Here is a 20,249-nt window from a genome sequence, read left to right on the forward strand (position 1 = left end):
CATGTATTGGATGCAGTAGGCCGCAGGCGGCTGTGGACCAGCTTGTCTTTTAAATTCAGTGCTCTTCCACTAACCAGGGTGCGGCGAGTGGACCCAAAGACTTCTCTTAAGTCCGGGTCCTCGGTGAGGACAGGCCAGTGTCTGCTCAAGATAGTACTAATTTCAGACCGCTGGTTATTAAATGTCCCCACGCACCTAATGAGTTTGGGACCTTCTGTCTGTACCCGGTTGTCACTTAAAAGGGAGTTTCTGTCACTGAATTTCGCTCGCCCGTAGGCCTTGGAGACAGACCTCTGGCTCGAGCCTCTTGCCCTAAATCTCCCATTTTATCCGCCTCTATTTCAGAAGCTGCTAGAGAAGAACAGTTTCTGCGAATTGTGAGATACCTTCTCCCAAACGCCTGTTACAAAGACGCTCCCCAGAATGTGTGTTGCGTGTGTGTTGCGTGTGTGTTGCGTGTGTGTTGCGTGTGCGTGTTGGTCACCAGGCAGACAGAATATTTGCGAGGCGATGTTTGAATATATCTCGATCTTTATTCTAGATAATGCTGCTGATTAATCATTCCAAACGTTATTGAATAAATACCCACAATGCATCCTTCCGCCCAATAAATAAACGAATTAGGAGAATAATAAGTAGAACAATAATAATAATAATTAATACTGAATAGATATATGTGTAGCACGGAGATAGGAACCCTTTATTACAACACTGAACCCCAGGATAGCAGCTGTCTCTAGGAGTGTTTCACAGCCCGGCTGTCTCTCTTAATCTCCGACTGTCTCGCTCACTCTGGGGGCCTATATGCCCACACACATACTCGCTCACACTCAAACTGTCTCTTTCGCTCAGTCTGTCTCACACCCAAACTGTCTCTGTTGGGCTACAACTGTCTCTCATTCTAGATGTCTCTTTAGCGCTCTCACTCCACCCTAGCTGTCTCTCTGTCACCCAGAGCTGAAACATACTTACATAATACTCCTATAAAACCCTAATAATACTCCTTTAATACCCTTATAATACTGCTATAATACCCCCGAAATACTGCAATAATAAACCCATAGTGCTTCAAAAAAAATACTCATTTAATACCCCGATAATACTCCTATATTACTCCTTAATACCCTTAGGTGGCACCTGTATCAATACCAATGAGAGAGGGAGAAAGGGAGCGGAAGGGAGAGAGCAGGGCCTGGGGGGAGGGGAAGAGAGAAAGAGGAGGACAGAGAGGGAGGGAGGCAGAGAGATAGGGAGGGAGGCACAGAGAGAGAGGGAAGCAGAGAGAGAGAGGGAGGGAGGCAGAGAGAGAGGGAAGCAGAGAGAGAGAGAGGCAGAGAGAGAGAGAGGCAGAGAGAGAGGGAGGGAGGGAGGCAGAGAGAGAGGGAGGGAGGGAGGCAGAGAGAGGGAGGGAGGCAGAGAGAGAGCGAGGCAGAGAGAGAGGGAGGCAGAGAGAGAGGGAGTGAGGCACAGAGAGGGAGGGAGGCAGAGAGAGAGGGAGGCAGAGAGAGAGAGAGAGGGAGGCACAGAGAGGGAGGGAGGCAGAGAGAGAGGGAGGCAGAGAGAGAGAGGGAGGGAGGCACAGGGAGGGAGGCAGAGAGAGAGAGGGAAGCAGAGAGAGAGGGAGGCAGAGAGAGAGGGAGGGTGGCACAGAGAGGGAGGGAGGGAGGCAGAGAGAGAGAGGGAAGCAGAGAGAGAGGGAGGCAGAGAGAGAGAGAGGGAGGCAGAGAGAGAGAGGGAGGGAGGCGCAGAGAGAGAGAGGGAAGCAGAGAGAGAGGGAGGCAGAGAGAGAGAGGGAAGCAGAGAGAGAGGGAGGCACAGAGAGAGAGAGAGGGAGGCAGAGAGGGAGGGAGGGAGACAGAGAGAGAGGGGGAAGCAGAGAGAGAGGGAGGCAGAGAGAGAGGGAGGGAGGCAGAGAGAGGGAGGGAGGGAGGCAGAGAGAGGGAGGCAGAGAGAGGGAGGGAGGGAGGCAGAGAGAGAGAGGGAAGCAGAGAGAGAGGGAGGCAGAGAGAGAGGGAGGCAGAGAGAGAGGGAGGCAGAGAGAGAGGGAGTGAGGCAGAGAGAGAGGGAGTGAGGCAGAGAGAGAGAGGGAGGGAGGCAGAGAGAGGGAGGCAGAGAGGGAGGGAGGCAGAGGGAGGGAGGCAGAGAGGGAGGGAAGCAGAGAGAGAGGGAGGCAGAGAGAGAGGGAGGCACAGAGAGGGAGGCACAGAGAGAGGGAGGGCGGCACAGAGAGAGGGAGGGAGGCAGAGAGGGAGGGAGGCACAGAGAGGGAGGGAGGCACAGAGAGGGAGGCAGAGAGGGAAGCAGAGGGAGGGAGGCACAGAGAGAGAGAGGGAGGCAGAGGGAGGGACGCAGAGAGAGGGAGGCACAGAGAGGGAGGCAGAGAGAGGGAGGGAGGCACAGAGAGGGAGGGAGGCAGAGAGAGCGAGGGAGGCACAGAGAGGGAGGGAGGCAGAGAGTGGGAGGCAGAGAGAGGGAGGGGGGAAGAGAGTGGGAGGCAGAGAGAGGGAGGGAGGCAGAGAGTGGGAGGCAGAGAGAGGGAGGGAGGCACAGAGAGGGAGGGAGGCAGAGAGAGGGAGGCACAGAGAGGGAGGCACAGAGAGAGAGGGAGGCACAGAGAGGGAGGCAGAGAGAGGGAGGGAGGCACAGAGAGGGAGGGAGGCACAGAGAGGGAGGGAGGGAGGGAGGCAGAGAGAGGGAGGGAGGCTGAGAGTGGGAGGGAGGGAAGCAGGCTGAGGGAGGCAGAGAGAGAGAGAGAGAGAGAGAGAGAGAGAGAGAGAGAGAGAGAGAGAGAGAGAGAGAGAAGAGAGAAGGAGGAGAGCAGGAAAAGGAGATGGAAAGAGGATGGAGGGGGAGAGACAGGGAAGGAGAAATAAAGAGGGACAGAGAGAGACGGGGGAGAGAGGGAAAAGGAAAGGGAGAAAGGGAGGGGAACAGAGGGGGGGAGAAAGGTGAGGGAGATGAAAGATAAGGGGAGAAGAAGGGAGAGAGGTGGATGTGGAGGGGGATTGAAGAAGGAGATACAGGAGAGGGAAGAGAGGAGAGACAGACGGGGAAGAAGGAGGAGAAGGAGAGTAAAGTGACAGTGTTGGGGACACTCAGAGAGACCCATTTGGCACTATCTGCCCCCCTCACCCCGGGGCGGGGGTGGGGGGGTGTTCACGGCCCCCAGTCGTTGTCGTGGTGCTGGGCGGCGATGATGATGACGACGGTGAGGATGGTACACAGGACCATCGCCGCGATCCCCACCGCCAGGCTGATGAAGGAGAAGTTCCTCGCTTCCCGGGAGGCGATCTCTGCGGACATGATGTCACCGCGCGCCAGGGCGGTCCTCACCTGCGGGGACACGGTGACACGGTGACAGGAGGGAGCGATGAGCCTGCCCCTCCCCCCGCAGGGTGACACGGTGACACAGGAGGGAGCGATGAGCCTGCCCCTCCCCCCGCAGGGTGACACAGTGACACAGGAGGGAGCGATGAGCCTGCCCCTCCCCCCGCAGGGTGACACGGTGACACAGGAGGGAGCGATGAGCCTGCCCCTCCCCCCGCAGGGTGACACGGTGACACAGGAGGGAGCGATGAGCCTGCCCCTCCCCCGCAGGGTGACACGGTGACACAGGAGGGAGCGATGAGCCTGCCCCTCCCCCCGCAGGGTGACACGGTGACACAGGAGGGAGCGATGAGCCTGCCCCTCCCCCGCAGGGTGACACAGGAGGGAGCGATGAGCCTGTCCCTCCCCCCGCAGGGTGACACGGTGACACAGGAGGGAGCGATGAGTCTGCCCCTCCCCCCGCAGGGTGACACGGTGACACAGGAGGGAGCGATGAGCCTGCCCCTCCCCCCGCAGGGTGAAACGGTGACACAGGAGGGAGCGATGAGTCTGCCCCTCCCCCCGCAGGGTGACACAGTGACACAGACAGAAGGGAGCTATGAGACTGCCCCTCCCCCCGCAGGGTGACACAGTGACAAAGACAGAAGGGAGCTATGAGCCTGTCCCTCCCCCCGCAGGGTGACACAGTGACACAGACAGAAGGGAGCTATGAGTCTGTCCCTCCCCCCGCAGGGTGACACAGTGACACAGACAGAAGGGAGCTATGAGTCTGTCCCTCCCCCGCAGGGTGACACAGTGACACAGACAGAAGGGAGCTATGAGTCTGTCCCTCCCCCCGCAGGGTGACACAGTGACACAGACAGAAGGGAGCTATGAGCCTGTCCATCCCCCGCAGGGTGACACAGTGACACAGACAGAAGGGAGCTATGAGCTTGCCCCTCCCCCGCAGGGTGACACAGTGACACAGGCAGAAGGGAGCTATGTGTCTGTCCCTCCCCCCGCAGGGTGACACAGACAGAAGGGAGCTATGAGTCTGTCCCTCCCCCGCAGGGTGACACAGTGACACAGACAGAAGGGAGCTATGAGTCTGTCCCTCCCCCGCAGGGTGACACAGTGACACAGACAGAAGGGAGCTATGAGTCTGTCCCTCCCCCCGCAGGGTGACACAGTGACACAGACAGAAGGGAGCTATGAGTCTGACCCTCCCCCCGCAGGGTGACACAGTGACATAGACAGAAGGGAGCTATGAGTCTGTCCCTCCCCCGCAGGGTGACACAGTGACACAGACAGAAGGGAGCTATGAGTCTGTCCCTCCCCCCGCAGGGTGACACAGTGACACAGACAGAAGGGAGCTATGAGTCTGTCCCTCCCCCGCAGGGTGACACAGTGACACAGACAGAAGGAGCTATGAGCCTGTCCCTCCCCCCGCAGGGTGACACAGTGACACAGACAGAAGGGAGCTATGAGACTGTCCCTCCCCCGAAGGGTGACACAGTGACACAGACAGAAGGGAGCTATGAGTCTGTCCCTCCCCCCGCAGGGTGACACAGTGACACAGACAGAAGGGAGCTATGAGCCTGTCCCTCCCCCCGCAGGGTGACACAGTGACACAGACAGAAGGGAGCTATGAGTCTGTCCCTCCCCCTGCAGGGTGACACAGTGACACAGACAGAAGGGAGCTATGAGCCTGTCCCTCCCCCCGCAGGGTGACACAGACAGAAGGGAGCTATGAGTCTGTCCCTCCCCCGCAGGGTGTCACAGTGACACAGACAGAAGGGAGCTATGAGCCTGTCCCTCCCCCGCAGGGTGACACAGTGACACAGACAGAAGGGAGCTATGTGTCTGTCCCTCCCCCGCAGGGTGACACAGTGACACAGACAGAAGGGAGCTATGAGTCTGTCCATCCCCCCGCAGGGTGACACAGTGACACAGACAGAAGGGAGCTATGAGTCTGTCCCTCCCCCCGCAGGGTGACACAGTGACACAGACAGAAGGGAGCTATGAGTCTGTCCCTCCCCCGCAGGGTGACACAGTGACACAGACAGAAGGGAGCTATGTGTCTGTCCCTCCCCCCGCAGGGTGACACAGACAGAAGGGAGCTATGAGTCTGTCCCTCCCCCCGCAGGGTGACACAGTGACACAGACAGAAGGGAGCTATGAGTCTGTCCCTCCCCCGCAGGGTGACACAGTGACACAGACAGAAGGGAGCTATGTGTCTGTCCCTCCCCCCGCAGGGTGACACAGACAGAAGGGAGCTATGAGTCTGTCCCTCCCCCGCAGGGTGACACAGTGACACAGACAGAAGGGAGCTATGAGTCTGTCCCTCCCCCCGCAGGGTGACACAGTGACACAGACAGAAGGGAGCTATGAGTCTGTCCCTCCCCCGCAGGGTGACACAGTGACACAGACAGAAGGGAGCTATGTGTCTGTCCCTCCCCCCGCAGGGTGACACAGTGACACAGACAGAAGGGAGCTATGAGTCTGTCCCTCCCCCCGCAGGGTGACACAGTGACACAGACAGAAGGGAGCTATGTGTCTGCCCTTCCCCTGCAGTGTGACACAGTGACACAGACAGAAGTGAGCTATGAGTCTGTCCCTCCCCCCACAGGGTGACACAGGAGGGAGCGATGAGCCTGTCCTCCCCCCGCAGGGTGACACGGTGACACAAGAGGGAGCGATGAGCCTGCCCCTCCGCCCGCAGGGTGGCACGGTGACACAGGAGGGAGCGATGAGCCTGCCCCTCCCCCGCAGGGTGACACAGTGACACAGACAGAAGGGAGCTATGTGTCTGCCCTTCCCCTGCAGTGTGACACAGTGACACAGACAGAAGTGAGCTATGAGTCTGTCCCTCCCCCCACAGGGTGACACAGACAGAAGGGAGCTATGAGTCTGTCCCTCCCCCCGCAGGGTGACACAGACAGAAGGGAGCTATGAGTCTGTCCTTCCCCCCGCAGGGTGACACAGTGACACAGACAGACAGGAGCTATGAGTCTGTCCCTCCCCCGCAGGGTGACACAGACAGAAGGGAGCTATGAGCCTGTCCCTCCCCCCGCAGGGTGACACGGTGACACAGATAAAAGGGAGCTATGAGTCTGACCCTCCCCCCGCAGGGTGACACAGTGACACAGACAGAAGGGAGCTATGAGTCTGACCCTCCCCCCGCAGGGTGACACAGTGACACAGACAGAAGGGAGCTATGAGCCTGTCCCTCCCCCCGCAGGGTGACACAGTGACACAGACAGAAGGGAGCTATGAGCCTGTCCCTCCCCCCGCAAGGTGACACAGTGACACAGACAGAAGGGAGCTATGAGACTGTCCCTCCCCCCGCAGGGTGACACAGTGACACAGACAGAAGGGAGCTATGAGTCTGTCCCTCCCCCGCAGGGTGACACAGTGACACAGACAGAAGGGAGCTATGAGACTGTCCCTCCCCCCGCAGGGTGACACAGTGACACAGACAGAAGGGAGCTATGAGCCTGTCCCTCCCCCCGCAGGGTGACACAGACAGAAGGGAGCTATGAGTCTGTCCCTCCCCCGCAGGGTGACACAGTGACACAGACAGAAGGGAGCTATGAGCCTGTCCCTCCCCCCGCAGGGTGACACAGTGACACAGACAGAAGGGAGCTATGAGCCTGTCCCTCCCCCCGCAGGGTGACACAGTGACACAGACAGAAGGGAGCTATGAGCCTGTCCCTCCCCCCGCAGGGTGACACAGTGACACAGACAGAAGGGAGCTATGAGCCTGTCCCTCCCCCCGCAAGGTGACACAGTGACACAGACAGAAGGGAGCTATGAGACTGTCCCTCCCCCCGCAGGGTGACACAGTGACACAGACAGAAGGGAGCTATGAGTCTGTCCCTCCCCCCGCAGGGTGACACAGATAGAAGGGAGCTATGAGTCTGTCCCTCCCCCGCAGGGTGACACAGTGACACAGACAGAAGGGAGCTATGAGTCTGTCCCTCCCCCCGCAGGGTGACACAGTGACACAGACAGAAGGGAGCTATGAGTCTGTCCCTCCCCCCGCAGGGTGACACAGTGACACAGACAGAAGGGAGCTATGAGCCTGTCCCTCCCCCCGCAGGGTGACACAGACAGAAGGGAGCTATGAGTCTGTCCCTCCCCCGCAGGGTGACACAGTGACACAGACAGAAGGGAGCTATGAGTCTGTCCCTCCCCCCGCAGGGTGACACAGTGACACAGACAGAAGGGAGCTATGAGCCTGTCCCTCCCCCCGCAGGGTGACACAGTGACACAGACAGAAGGGAGCTATGAGTCTGTCCCTCCCCCGCAGGGTGACACAGTGACAAAGACAGAAGGGAGCTATGAGCCTGTCCCTCCCCCCGCAGGGTGACACAGTGACACAGACAGAAGGGAGCTATGAGCCTGTCCCTCCCCCCGCAGGGTGACACAGTGACACAGACAGAAGGGAGCTATGAGACTGTCCCTCCCCCGCAGGGTGACACAGTGACACAGACAGAAGGGAGCTATGTGTCTGTCCCTCCCCCCGCTGTGTGACACAGTGACACAGACAGAAGTGAGCTATGAGTCTGTCCCTCCCCCCACAGAGTGACACAGACAGAAGGGAGCTATGAGTCTGTCCCTCCCCCCGCAGGGTGACACAGTGACACAGACAGAAGGGAGCTATGAGCCTGTCCCTCCCCCCGCAGGGTGACACAGACAGAAGGGAGCTATGAGTCTGTCCCTCCCCCCGCAGGGTGTCACAGTGACACAGACAGAAGGGAGCTATGTGACTGTCCCTTCCCCCCGCAGGGTGACACAGTGACAAAGACAGAAGGGAGCTATGTGTCTGCCCCTCCCCCGCCGTGTGACACAGTGACACAGACAGAAGGGAGCTATGAGTCTGTCCCTCCCCCGCCGTGTGACACAGTGACACAGACAGAAGGGAGCTATGAGTCTGTCCCTCCCCCCGCAGGGTGACACGGTGACACAGACAGAAGGGAGCTATGAGTCTGTCCCTCCCCCCGCAGGGTGACACAGTGACACAGACAGAAGGGAGCTATGAGTCTGTCCCTCCCCCCACAGGGTGACACAGTGACACAGACAGAAGGGAGCTATGAGTCTGTCCCTCCCCCCACAGGGTGACACAGACAGAAGGGAGCTATGAGCCTGTCCCTCCCCCCGCAGGGTGACACAGTGACACAGACAGAAGGGAGCTATGAGTCTGTCCCTCCCCCCACAGGGTGACACAGACAGAAGGGAGCTATGAGCCTGTCCCTCCCCCCGCAGGGTGACACAGTGACACAGACAGAAGGGAGCTATGAGTCTGTCCCTCCCCCCACAGGGTGACACGGTGACACAGATAGAAGGGAACGATGAGTCTGCCCCTCCCCCCGCAGGGTGACACGGTGACACAGACAGAAGGGAGCAAGAGTCTGTCCCTCCCCCCGCAGGGTGACACAGTGACACAGACAGAAGGGAGCTAACAGCCTGTCCCTCCCCCCGCAGGGTGACACAGGAGGGAGCGATGAGCCTGACCCTCCCCCCGCAGGGTGACACAGTGACACAAGAGGGAGTGATGAGCCTGTCCCTCCCCCGCAGGGTGACACAGTGACACAAGAGGGAGCGATGAGCCTGTCCCTCCCCCGCAGGGTGACACAGTGACACAGGAGGGAGCGATGAGACTGCCCCTCCCCCCACAGGGTGACACAGTGACACTGGAGGGAGCGATGAGCCTGCCCCTCCCCCCGCAGGGTGACACGGTGACACAGGAGGGAGCGATGAGCCTGCCCCTCCCCCGCAGGGTGACACAGTGACACAGACAGAAGGGAGCTATGAGTCTGTCCCTCCCCCCACAGTGTGACACAGACAGAAGGGAGCTATGTGTCTGTCCCTCCCCCCGCAGGGTGACAGTGAAACAGACATAAGGGAGCTATGAGTCTGTACCTCCCCCGCAGGGTGACACAGACAGAAGGGAGCTATGAGTCTGTCCCTCCCCCGCAGGGTGACACAGTGACACAGACAGAAGGGAGCTATGAGTCTGTCCCTCCCCCCGCAGGGTGACACGGTGACACAGATAGAAGGGAGCTATGAGTCTGACCCTCCCCCCGCAGGGTGACACAGTGACACAGACAGAAGGGAGCTATGAGTCTGTCCCTCCCCCCACAGGGTGACACAGACAGAAGGGAGCTATGAGTCTGTCCCTCCCCCCACAGGGTGACACGGTGACACAGATAGAAGGGAGCGATGAGCCTGACCCTCCCCCCGCAGGGTGACACGGTGACACAGGAGGGAACGATGAGTCTGCCCCTCCCCCCGCAGGGTGACACGGTGACACAGACAGAAGGGAGCTAACAGCCTGTCCCTCCCCCCGCAGGGTGACACAGGAGGGAGCGATGAGCCTGACCCTCCCCCCGCAGGGTGACACAGTGACACAAGAGGGAGCGATGAGCCTGTCCCTCCCCCGCAGGGTGACACAGTGACACAGGAGGGAGCGATGAGACTGCCCCTCCCCCCGCAGGGTGACACGGTGACACAGGAGGGAGCGATGAGCCTGCCCCTCCCCCCGCAGGGTGACACGGTGACACAGGAGGGAGCGATGAGCTTGCCCCTCCCCCGCAGGGTGACACGGTGACACAGGAGGGAGCGATGAGCTTGCCCCTCCCCCGCAAGGTGACACAGTGACACAGACAGAAGGGAGCTATGTGTCTGCCCCTCCCCCGCAGGGTGACACAGTGACACAGACAGAAGGGAGCTATGAGTCTGTCCCTCCCCCCACAGTGTGACACAGACAGAAGGGAGCTATGAGTCTGTCCCTCCCCCCGCAGGGTGACACAGTGACACAGACAGAAGGGAGCTATGAGTCTGTCCCTCCCCCCGCAGGGTGACACGGTGACACAGATAGAAGGGAGCTATGAGTCTGACCCTCCCCCGCAGGGTGACACAGTGACACAGACAGAAGGGAGCTATGAGCCTGTCCCTCCCCCCGCAGGGTGACACAGTGACACAGGCAGAAGGGAGCTATGAGTCTGTCCCTCCCCCCGCAGGGTGACACAGGAGAGAGCGATGAGCCTGACCCTCCCCCCACAGGGTGACACAGTGACACAAGAGGGAGCGATGAGCCTGTCCCTCCCCCGCAGGGTGACACAGTGACACAGGAGGGAGCGATGAGACTGCCCCTCCCCCCGCAGGGTGACACGGTGACACAGGAGGGAGCGATGAGCCTGCCCCTCCCCCCGCAGGGTGACACGGTGACACAGGAGGGAGCGATGAGCTTGCCCCTCCCCCGCAGGGTGACACAGTGACACAGACAGAAGGGAGCTATGTGTCTGCCCCTCCCCCGCAGGGTGACACAGTGACACAGACAGAAGGAGCTATGAGTCTGTCCCTCCCCCCACAGTGTGACACAGACAGAAGGGAGCTATGAGCCTGTCCCTCCCCCCGCAGGGTGACACAGTGACACAGACAGAAGGGAGCTATGAGTCTGACTCTCCCCCCGCAGGGTGACACAGTGACACAGACAGAAGGGAGCTATGAGTCTGACCCTCCCCCCGCAGGGTGACACAGACAGAAGGGAGCTATGAGTCTGTCCCTCCCCCCACAGGGTGACACGGTGACACAGACAGAAGGGAGCTATGAGTCTGTCCCTCCCCCCGCAGGGTGACACGGTGACACAGACAGAAGGGAGCTATGAGTCTGTCCCTCCCCCCGCAGGGTGACACGGTGACACAGGAGGGAACGATGAGCCTTCCCCCTCCCCCCGCAGGGTGACACGGTGACACAGGAGGGAGCTAACAGCCTGCCCCTCCCCCCGCAGGGTGACACAGGAGGGAGCGATGAGCCTGACCCTCCCCCCGCAGGGTGACACAGTGACACAAGAGGGAGCGATGAGCCTGTCCCTCCCCCGCAGGGTGACACAGTGACACAGGAGGGAGCGATGAGACTGCCCCCCCCCCCCGCAGGGTGACACGGTGACACTGGAGGGAGCGATGAGCCTGCCCCTCCCCCCGCAGGGTGACACAGTGACACAGACAGAAGGAGCTATGAGTCTGTCCCTCCCCCACAGTGTGACACAGACAGAAGGGAGCTATGAGCCTGTCCCTCCCCCCGCAGGGTGACACAGTGACACAGACAGAAGGGAGCTATGAGTCTGACTCTCCCCCCGCAGGGTGACACAGTGACACAGACAGAAGGGAGCTATGAGTCTGTCCCTCCCCCTGCAGGGTGACACGGTGACACAGATAGAAGGGAGCGATGAGCCTGACCCTCCCCCCGCAGGGTGACACAGACAGAAGGGAGCTATGAGTCTGTCCCTCCCCCCGCAGGGTGACACGGTGAAACAGATAGAAGGGAGCTATGAGTCTGTCCCTCCCCCCGCAGGGTGACAGTGACACAGACAGAAGGGAGCTACAGTATGAGTCTGTCCCTCCCCCCACAGGGTGACACGGTGACACAGACAGAAGGGAGCTATGAGTCTGTCCCTCCCCCCGCAGGGTGACACGGTGACACAGACAGAAGGGAGCTATGAGTCTGTCCCTCCCCCCGCAGGGTGACACGGTGACACAGGAGGGAACGATGAGCCTTCCCCCTCCCCCCGCAGGGTGACACGGTGACACAGGAGGGAGCTAACAGCCTGTCCCTCCCCCCGCAGGGTGACACAGGAGGGAGCGATGAGCCTGACCCTCCCCCCGCAGGGTGACACAGTGACACAAGAGGGAGTGATGAGCCTGTCCCTCCCCCGCAGGGTGACACAGTGACACAAGAGGGAGCGATGAGCCTGTCCCTCCCCCGCAGGGTGACACAGTGACACAGGAGGGAGCGATGAGACTGCCCCTCCCCCCACAGGGTGACACGGTGACACTGGAGGGAGCGATGAGCCTGCCCCTCCCCCCGCAGGGTGACACGGTGACACAGGAGGGAGCGATGAGCCTGCCCCTCCCCCGCAGGGTGACACAGTGACACAGACAGAAGGGAGCTATGAGTCTGTCCCTCCCCCCACAGTGTGACACAGACAGAAGGGAGCTATGAGTCTGTCCCTCCCCCCACAGTGTGACACAGACAGAAGGGAGCTATGTGTCTGTCCCTCCCCCCGCAGGGTGACACAGTGACACAGACAGAAGGGAGCTATGAGTCTGTACCTCCTCCACAGGGTGACACAGTGACACAGACAGAAGGGAGCTATGAGTCTGTCCCTCCCCCCGCAGGGTGACACAGTGACACAGACAGAAGGGAGCTATGAGTCTGTCCCTCCCCCGCAGGGTGACACGGTGACACAGATAGAAGGGAGCTATGAGTCTGACCCTCCCCCCGCAGGGTGACACAGTGACACAGACAGAAGGGAGCTATGAGTCTGTCCCTCCCCCCACAGGGTGACACAGACAGAAGGGAGCTATGAGTCTGTCCCTCCCCCCACAGGGTGACACGGTGACACAGATAGAAGGGAGCGATGAGCCTGACCCTCCCCCCGCAGGGTGACACGGTGACACAGGAGGGAACGATGAGTCTGCCCCTCCCCCCGCAGGGTGACACGGTGACACAGACAGAAGGGAGCTAACAGCCTGTCCCTCCTCCCCGCAGGGTGACACAGGAGGGAGCGATGAGCCTGACCCTCCCCCCGCAGGGTGACACAGTGACACAAGAGGGAGCGATGAGCCTGTCCCTCCCCCGCAGGGTGACACAGTGACACAGGAGGGAGCGATGAGACTGCCCCTCCCCCCGCAGGGTGACACGGTGACACAGGAGGGAGCGATGAGCCTGCCCCTCCCCCCGCAGGGTGACACGGTGACACAGGAGGGAGCGATGAGCTTGCCCCTCCCCCGCAGGGTGACACGGTGACACAGGAGGGAGCGATGAGCTTGCCCCTCCCCCGCAAGGTGACACAGTGACACAGACAGAAGGGAGCTATGTGTCTGCCCCTCCCCCGCAGGGTGACACAGTGACACAGACAGAAGGGAGCTATGAATCTGTCCCTCCCCCCACAGTGTGACACAGACAGAAGGGAGCTATGAGTCTGTCCCTCCCCCCGCAGGGTGACACAGTGACACAGGCAGAAGGGAGCTATGAGTCTGTCCCCCCCCCGCAGGGTGACACAGTGACACAGCAGAAGGGAGCTATGAGTCTGTCCCTCCCCCCGCAGGGTGACACGGTGACACAGATAGAAGGGAGCTATGAGTCTGACCCTCCCCCCGCAGGGTGACACAGTGACACAGACAGAAGGGAGCTATGAGCCTGTCCCTCCCCCCGCAGGGTGACACAGTGACACAGGCAGAAGGGAGCTATGAGTCTGTCCCTCCCCCCGCAGGGTGACACAGGAGGGAGCGATGAGCCTGACCCTCCCCCCACAGGGTGACACAGTGACACAAGAGGGAGCGATGAGCCTGTCCCTCCCCCGCAGGGTGACACAGTGACACAGGAGGGAGCGATGAGACTGCCCCTCCCCCCGCAGGGTGACACGGTGACACAGGAGGGAGCGATGAGCCTGCCCCTCCCCCCGCAGGGTGACACGGTGACACAGGAGGGAGCGATGAGCTTGCCCCTCCCCCGCAGGGTGACACAGTGACACAGACAGAAGGGAGCTATGTGTCTGCCCCTCCCCCGCAGGGTGACACAGTGACACAGACAGAAGGGAGCTATGAGTCTGTCCCTCCCCCCGCAGGGTGACACAGTGACACAGACAGAAGGAGCTATGAGTCTGTCCCTCCCCCCACAGTGTGACACAGACAGAAGGGAGCTATGAGCCTGTCCCTCCCCCCGCAGGGTGACACAGTGACACAGACAGAAGGGAGCTATGAGTCTGACTCTCCCCCCGCAGGGTGACACAGTGACACAGACAGAAGGGAGCTATGAGTCTGTCCCTCCCCCTGCAGGGTGACACGGTGACACAGATAGAAGGGAGCGATGAGCCTGACCCTCCCCCCGCAGGGTGACACAGACAGAAGGGAGCTATGAGTTTGTCCCTCCCCCGCAGGGTGACACGGTGAAACAGATAGAAGGGAGCTATGAGTCTGTCCCTCCCCCCGCAGGGTGACAGTGACACAGACAGAAGGGAGCTATGAGTCTGTCCCTCCCCCCACAGGGTGACACTGTGACACAGACAGAAGGGAGCTATGAGTCTGTCCCTCCCCCCGCAGGGTGACACGGTGACACAGACAGAAGGGAGCTATGAGTCTGTCCCTCCCCCCGCAGGGTGACACGGTGACACAGGAGGGAACGATGAGCCTTCCCCCTCCCCCCGCAGGGTGACACGGTGACACAGGAGGGAGCGATGAGCCTGCCCCTCCCCCCGCAGGGTGACACAGGAGGGAGCGATGAGCCTGACCCTCCCCCCGCAGGGTGACACAGTGACACAAGAGGGAGCGATGAGCCTGTCCCTCCCCCGCAGGGTGACACAGTGACACAGGAGGGAGCGATGAGACTGCCCCCCCCCCCCGCAGGGTGACACGGTGACACTGGAGGGAGCGATGAGCCTGCCCCTCCCCCCGCAGGGTGACACGGTGACACAGGAGGGAGCGATGAGCCTGCCCCTCCCCCGCAGGGTGACACAGTGACACAGACAGAAGGGAGCTATGTGTCTGCCCCTCCCCCGCAGTGTGACACAGTGACACAGACAGAAGGGAGCTATGAGTCTGTCCCTCCCCCCACAGTGTGACACAGACAGAAGGGAGCTATGAGCCTGTCCCTCCCCCGCAGGGTGACACAGTGACACAGACAGAAGGGAGCTATGAGTCTGTCCCTCCCCCCGCAGGGTGACACAGTGACACAGACAGAAGGGAGCTATGAGTCTGTCCCTCCCCCCGCAGGGTGACACGGTGACACAGACAGAAGGGAGCTATGAGTCTGTCCCTCCCCCCGCAGGGTGACACAGTGACACAGACAGAAGGGAGCTATGAGTCTGTCCCTCCCCCCACAGGGTGACACGGTGACACAGATAGAAGGGAGCGATGAGCCTGACCCTCCCCCCGCAGGGTGACACGGTGACACAGGAGGGAACGATGAGTCTGCCCCTCCCCCCGCAGGGTGACACGGTGACACAGACATAAGGGAGCTATGAGCCTGTCCCTCCCCCCGCAGGGTGACACAGTGACACAGACAGAAGGGAGCTAACAGCCTGTCCCTCCCCCCGCAGGGTGACACAGGAGGGAGCGATGAGCCTGACCCTCCCCCCACAGGGTGACACAGTGACACAAGAGGGAGCGATGAGCCTGTCCCTCCCCCGCAGGGTGACACAGTGACACAGGAGGGAGCGATGAGACTGCCCATCCCCCCGCAGGGTGACACGGTGACACTGGAGGGAGCGATGAGCCTGCCCCTCCCCCCGCAGGGTGACACGGTGACACAGGAGGGAGCGATGAGCCTGTCCCTCCCCCGCAGGGTGACACAGTGACACAGACAGAAGGGAGCTATGTGTCTGCCCCTCCCCCGCAGGGTGACACAGTGACACAGACAGAAGGGAGCTATGAGTCTGTCCCTCCCCCCACAGTGTGACACAGACAGAAGGGAGCTATGAGTCTGTCCCTCCCCCCGCAGGGTGACACAGTGACACAGACAGAAGGGCGCTATGAGTCTGTCCCTCCCCCCGCAGTGTGACACAGTGACACAGATAGAAGGGAGCTATGAGTCAGACCCTCCCCCCGCAGGGTGACACAGTGACACAGACAGAAGGGAGCTATGAGTCTGTCCCTCCCCCCACAGTGTGACACAGACAGAAGGGAGCTATGAGTCTGTCCCTCCCCCCGCAGGGTGACAGTGACACAGACAGAAGGGAGCTATGAGTCTGTCCCTCCCCCCACAGGGTGACACAGACAGAAGGGAGCTATGAGTCTGTCCCTCCCCCCGCAGGGTGACACGGTGACACAGACAGAAGGGAGTTATGAGTCTCTCCCTCCCCCCGCAGGGTGACACGGTGACACAGGAGGGAACGATGAGCCTTCCCCCTCCCCCCGCAGGGTGACACGGTGACACAGGAGGGAGCGATGAGCCTGCCCCTCCCCCGCAGGGTGACACAGGAGGGAGCGATGAGCCTGACCCTCCCCCGCAGGGTGACACAGGAGGGAGCGATGAGCCTGCCCCTCCCCCGCAGGGTGACACAGGAGGGAGCGATGAGCCTGACCCTCCCCCGCAGGGTGACACAGTGACACAGGAGGGAGCGATGAGTCTGCCTCTCCCCCCGCAGGGTGACACGGTGACACAGGAGGGAGCGATGAGCCTGCCCCTCCCCCCGCAGGGTGACACAGGAGGGAGCGATGAGCCTGCCCCTCCCCCCGCAGGGTGACACAGGAGGGAGCGATGAGCCTGCCCCTCCCCCCGCAGGGTGACACAGGAGGGAGCGATGAGCCTGCCCCTCCCCCTGCAGGGTGACACAGGAGGGAGCGATGAGCCTGCCCCTCCCCCCGCAGGGTGACACGGTGACACAGGAAGGAGCGATGAGCCCGCCCCTCCCCCCACAGGGTGACACGGTGTCACAGGAGGGAGCGATGAGCCTGCCCCTCCCCCCGCAGGGTGACACAGTGACACAGACAGAAGGGAGCGATGAGCCTGCCCCTCCCCCCTCAGGGTGACACTGTGACACAGGAGGGAGCGATGAGTCTGTCCCTCCCCCCGCAGGGTGACACAGACAGAAGGGAGCTATGAGTGTGTCCCTCCCCCGCAGGGTGACACAGTGACCCAGACAGAAGAGAGCTATGAGTCTGTCCCTCCCCCGCAGGGTGACACAGACAGAAGGGAGCTATGAGTCTGTCCCTCCCCCGCAGGGTGACACAATGACACAGACAGAAGGGAGCTATGAGCCTCTCCCTCAGCCCGCAGGGTGACACAGTGACACAGACAGAAGGGAGCTATGAGCCTGTCCCTCCCCCCGCAGGGTGACACAGTGACACAGACAGAAGGGAGCTATGAGTCTGTCCCTCCCCCCGCAGGGTGACACAGTGACACAGACAGAAGGAGCTATGAGCCTGTCCCTCCCCCGCAGGGTGACACAGTGACACAGACAGAAGGGAGCTATGAGTCTGTCCCTCCCCCGCAGGGTGACACAGACAGAAGGGAGCTATGAGCCTGTCCCTCCCCCCGCAGGGTGACACAGTGACACAGACAGAAGGGAGCTATGAGCCTCTCCCTCAGCCCGCAGGGTGACACAGTGACACAGACAGAAGGGAGCTATGAGCCTGTCCCTCCCCCCGCAGGGTGACACAGTGACACAGACAGAAGGGAGCTATGAGCCTGTCCCTCCCCCGCAGGGTGACACATTGACACAGACAGAAGGGAGCTATGAGTCTGTCCCTCCCCCCGCAGGGTGACACAGTGACACAGACAGAAGGGAGCTATGAGCCTGTCCCTCCCCCCGCAGGGTGATACAGACAGAAGGGAGCTATGAGCCTGTCCCTCCCCCCGCAGGGTGACACAGTGACACAGACAGAAGTGAGCTATGAGTCTGTCCCTCCCCCCGCAGGGTGACACAGTGACACAGACAGAAGGGAGCTATGAGCCTGTCCCTCCCCCAGCAGGGTGACACAGTCACACAGACAAAAGGGAGCTATGAGTCTGTCCCTCCCCCCGCAGGGTGACACAGTGATAGGGTGACACAGTAACAGGGTGACAGTGACTGAGTAACTTAGTGACAGGGTATTACAGTGACAAGGTGACAGTGACAGGGTGAAACAGTGACAGGGTGAAACAGTGACAGGGACACAGTGAACGGGTGACATTGACAGGGTGACAGGGTGAGTGACAGGGTGACAGTCAGGGTGACACAGTGTCAGGGTGGCACAGTGTCAGCGTGACACAGTGACAGGATGACACAGTGAAAGGGGGACAGTGACAGGGTGACACAGTGACAGGGTGACACAGTGACAGGTGATGGTTACAGTGTGACAGTGACAGGATGATACAGTGACAGGGACAGGGAGACACAGTGACAGGGTGACACAGTGACAGGGTGACACAGTGGACAGGGTGACACAGTGACAGGGTGACAGTGACAGTGTCAGGGTGACACAGTGACAGGATGTCACAGTGAAAGGGGGACAGTGACAGGGTGACACAGCATCAGGGTGACACAGTGTCAGGGTGACACAGTGACTGGTGACGGTTACAGGGTGACAGGATGATACAGTGACAGGGTGACAGTGACAGGGTGACACAGTGACAGGGGTGACAGTGACAGGGTGACACAGTGACAGTGACAGGGTGACACAGTGACAGGGTGACACAGTGACAGGGTGACAGTGACAGGGTGACACAGTGACAGGGTGACACAGTGACACCCACCTGCACGGCTTTGATGATAGCGATGACTCCCGTTGGCCAGAAGCAGCAGATAGTGGTCAGCACAGCGATTGGGAGATAGTCATGAGGGGGGCGTCGTGGCTCCAGGAGAGCGAGTCCCGGGGGGATCTGAGGAGGGGGCATCCCAGGCTGGGGGGGGAATAGATCCGGTCTGATACTGCTGGGGAGGGAGCAACAAGAAGGGAAGAGATAAATACCCGCTACACACCTCTATATACCTCTTCTCTCCCCTACCGCCCTCCTCCCCCTCCCGCTCCCCTCCCTCTCTCTCCCCACCCCCATCTCTCTCTCTCTCTCTCGCTCCTGTCACCCTCTCTCCCCTCCCCATCTCTCTCTCCCTCTCGCTCCCCTCCCCTCTCTCCTCCCCCTCTCTCTCTTCTCCCTCGCTGCCCTCCGCCTCTCCTCCCTCCACTCTTTCCCATCCTCCCTCTCTCTCCCCTCCCGCTCCATCTCTCTCTTCCCCCTCGCTCCATCTCTCTCTTCCCCCTCGCTGCCCTCCCCCTCTCTCTCCTCCCTCCACTCTTTCCCATCCCTCCTTCCCCCCTCTCTCTCCCCTCCCCTGTCCCACTTGCTCACCTCCCCCTCTCTCCCTCTTTCTCCCCCCCCTATCTCCTCCCTCCTCTCTTTCCATTCCCCTTCTCTCCCCTCCACCTCGCTCCCCTCCCTCTCGCTCCCTTCGCTCTCTCTCCCCCTCTTCCTCTCTCATTGCCTTTCCCCCTCTCTTTCTCTACCACCGCCTTCTCTCCCCCTCTTTCTCTTCCTTTCTCTCCTTCTCCTCTCTTCCTGCCCTTCCCCCTCTTTCTTTACCACCCCCTTCTCCCTATCTCCCGTCACCCTCTCTCCCCCGCTCCTCTCCCATCCCCCCACCCCTTCCTCCCTCTCTGCCTCCCCCCCTAATACTCACCGTGCCCACGGGGTAGACAGGTACATATGCAGTGCAGGGCTGTAGGTGCATGGGGTACCCCCCTGCTGGACGTACCCCCCACAGGCATGGTCCCCCCAGTCTGATGAGTCTGTACCATGTACCCCTGCTGGTTAGTGGAGCCCCCGTGAAGGGGGTCTCCTGCAGGTAGCCCTGGGGGTCCTGGCGGGGGAGGGTGGAGCTGGCTGGCTGGGGTGGGGGGTCATTGTACCCCGGTATCACCCCGTTACAGGGGCCCTCCCCACCAGGCTGGTTATAGGGAGGAGGGGGAGCTGTGGGATCCAGAGTCCGGAGGACCTGGGGAGAGAGGGAGAGAGGAGGGAGAGAGAGAGAGGGGGGGGTGAGAGGGAGAGAGGAGATGAGGAGAGAGAGAGCGGGTGAGAGGGAGAGAGAGAGAGAGGGAGATGGTGAGAGAGAGATAAAGAGGTGGGGAGGGAGAGAGAGGGGGAGAGAGAGAGAGAGAGGTGGGGGAGGGAGAGAGATAGAGAGGAGAGATAGAGAGGGAGAGAGAGAGGGGGGTGAGAGGAGAGAGAGAGGGGGGAAGAGATATGGGGAGAGAGGGTGATAGATAGATAGAGAGAGAGAGAGAGAGAGAGAGAGAGAGAGAGAGAGAGAGAGAGAGAGAGAGGGGTGAGAGGGAGAGAGAGAGAGAGGGGGGAAGAGATATGGGGAGAGAGGGTGATGGGGAGAGAGAGAGGGATGGTGAGAGGGAGAGAGAGGGGGAAGAGATATGGGAGAGAGGGTGATAGAGAGAGAGAGAGAG

General features: G+C 60.9%; 1 protein-coding gene across 1 annotated transcript; it reads right to left on the minus strand.

Annotated features, from left to right (window-relative positions):
* Positions 1-3,156: 3,156 nt before the first annotated feature.
* PRRT1 (proline rich transmembrane protein 1) lies at positions 3,157-19,783 on the minus strand (the record flags this gene model as incomplete). Its single annotated transcript, XM_075581943.1, is given in 7 exon segments — positions 3,157-3,333; positions 18,547-18,702; positions 18,704-18,724; positions 19,469-19,541; positions 19,543-19,603; positions 19,606-19,753; positions 19,755-19,783. Coding segments are annotated over 7 exon segments (665 nt in total), but the record flags the coding sequence as incomplete, so codon positions are not given.
* Between the last annotated feature and the right edge of the window lie 466 nt (positions 19,784-20,249).

Source organism: Ascaphus truei, unplaced genomic scaffold (genome assembly GCF_040206685.1).
Source record: "Ascaphus truei isolate aAscTru1 unplaced genomic scaffold, aAscTru1.hap1 HAP1_SCAFFOLD_1727, whole genome shotgun sequence".
Taxonomy (NCBI): Eukaryota; Metazoa; Chordata; class Amphibia; order Anura; family Ascaphidae; genus Ascaphus; species Ascaphus truei.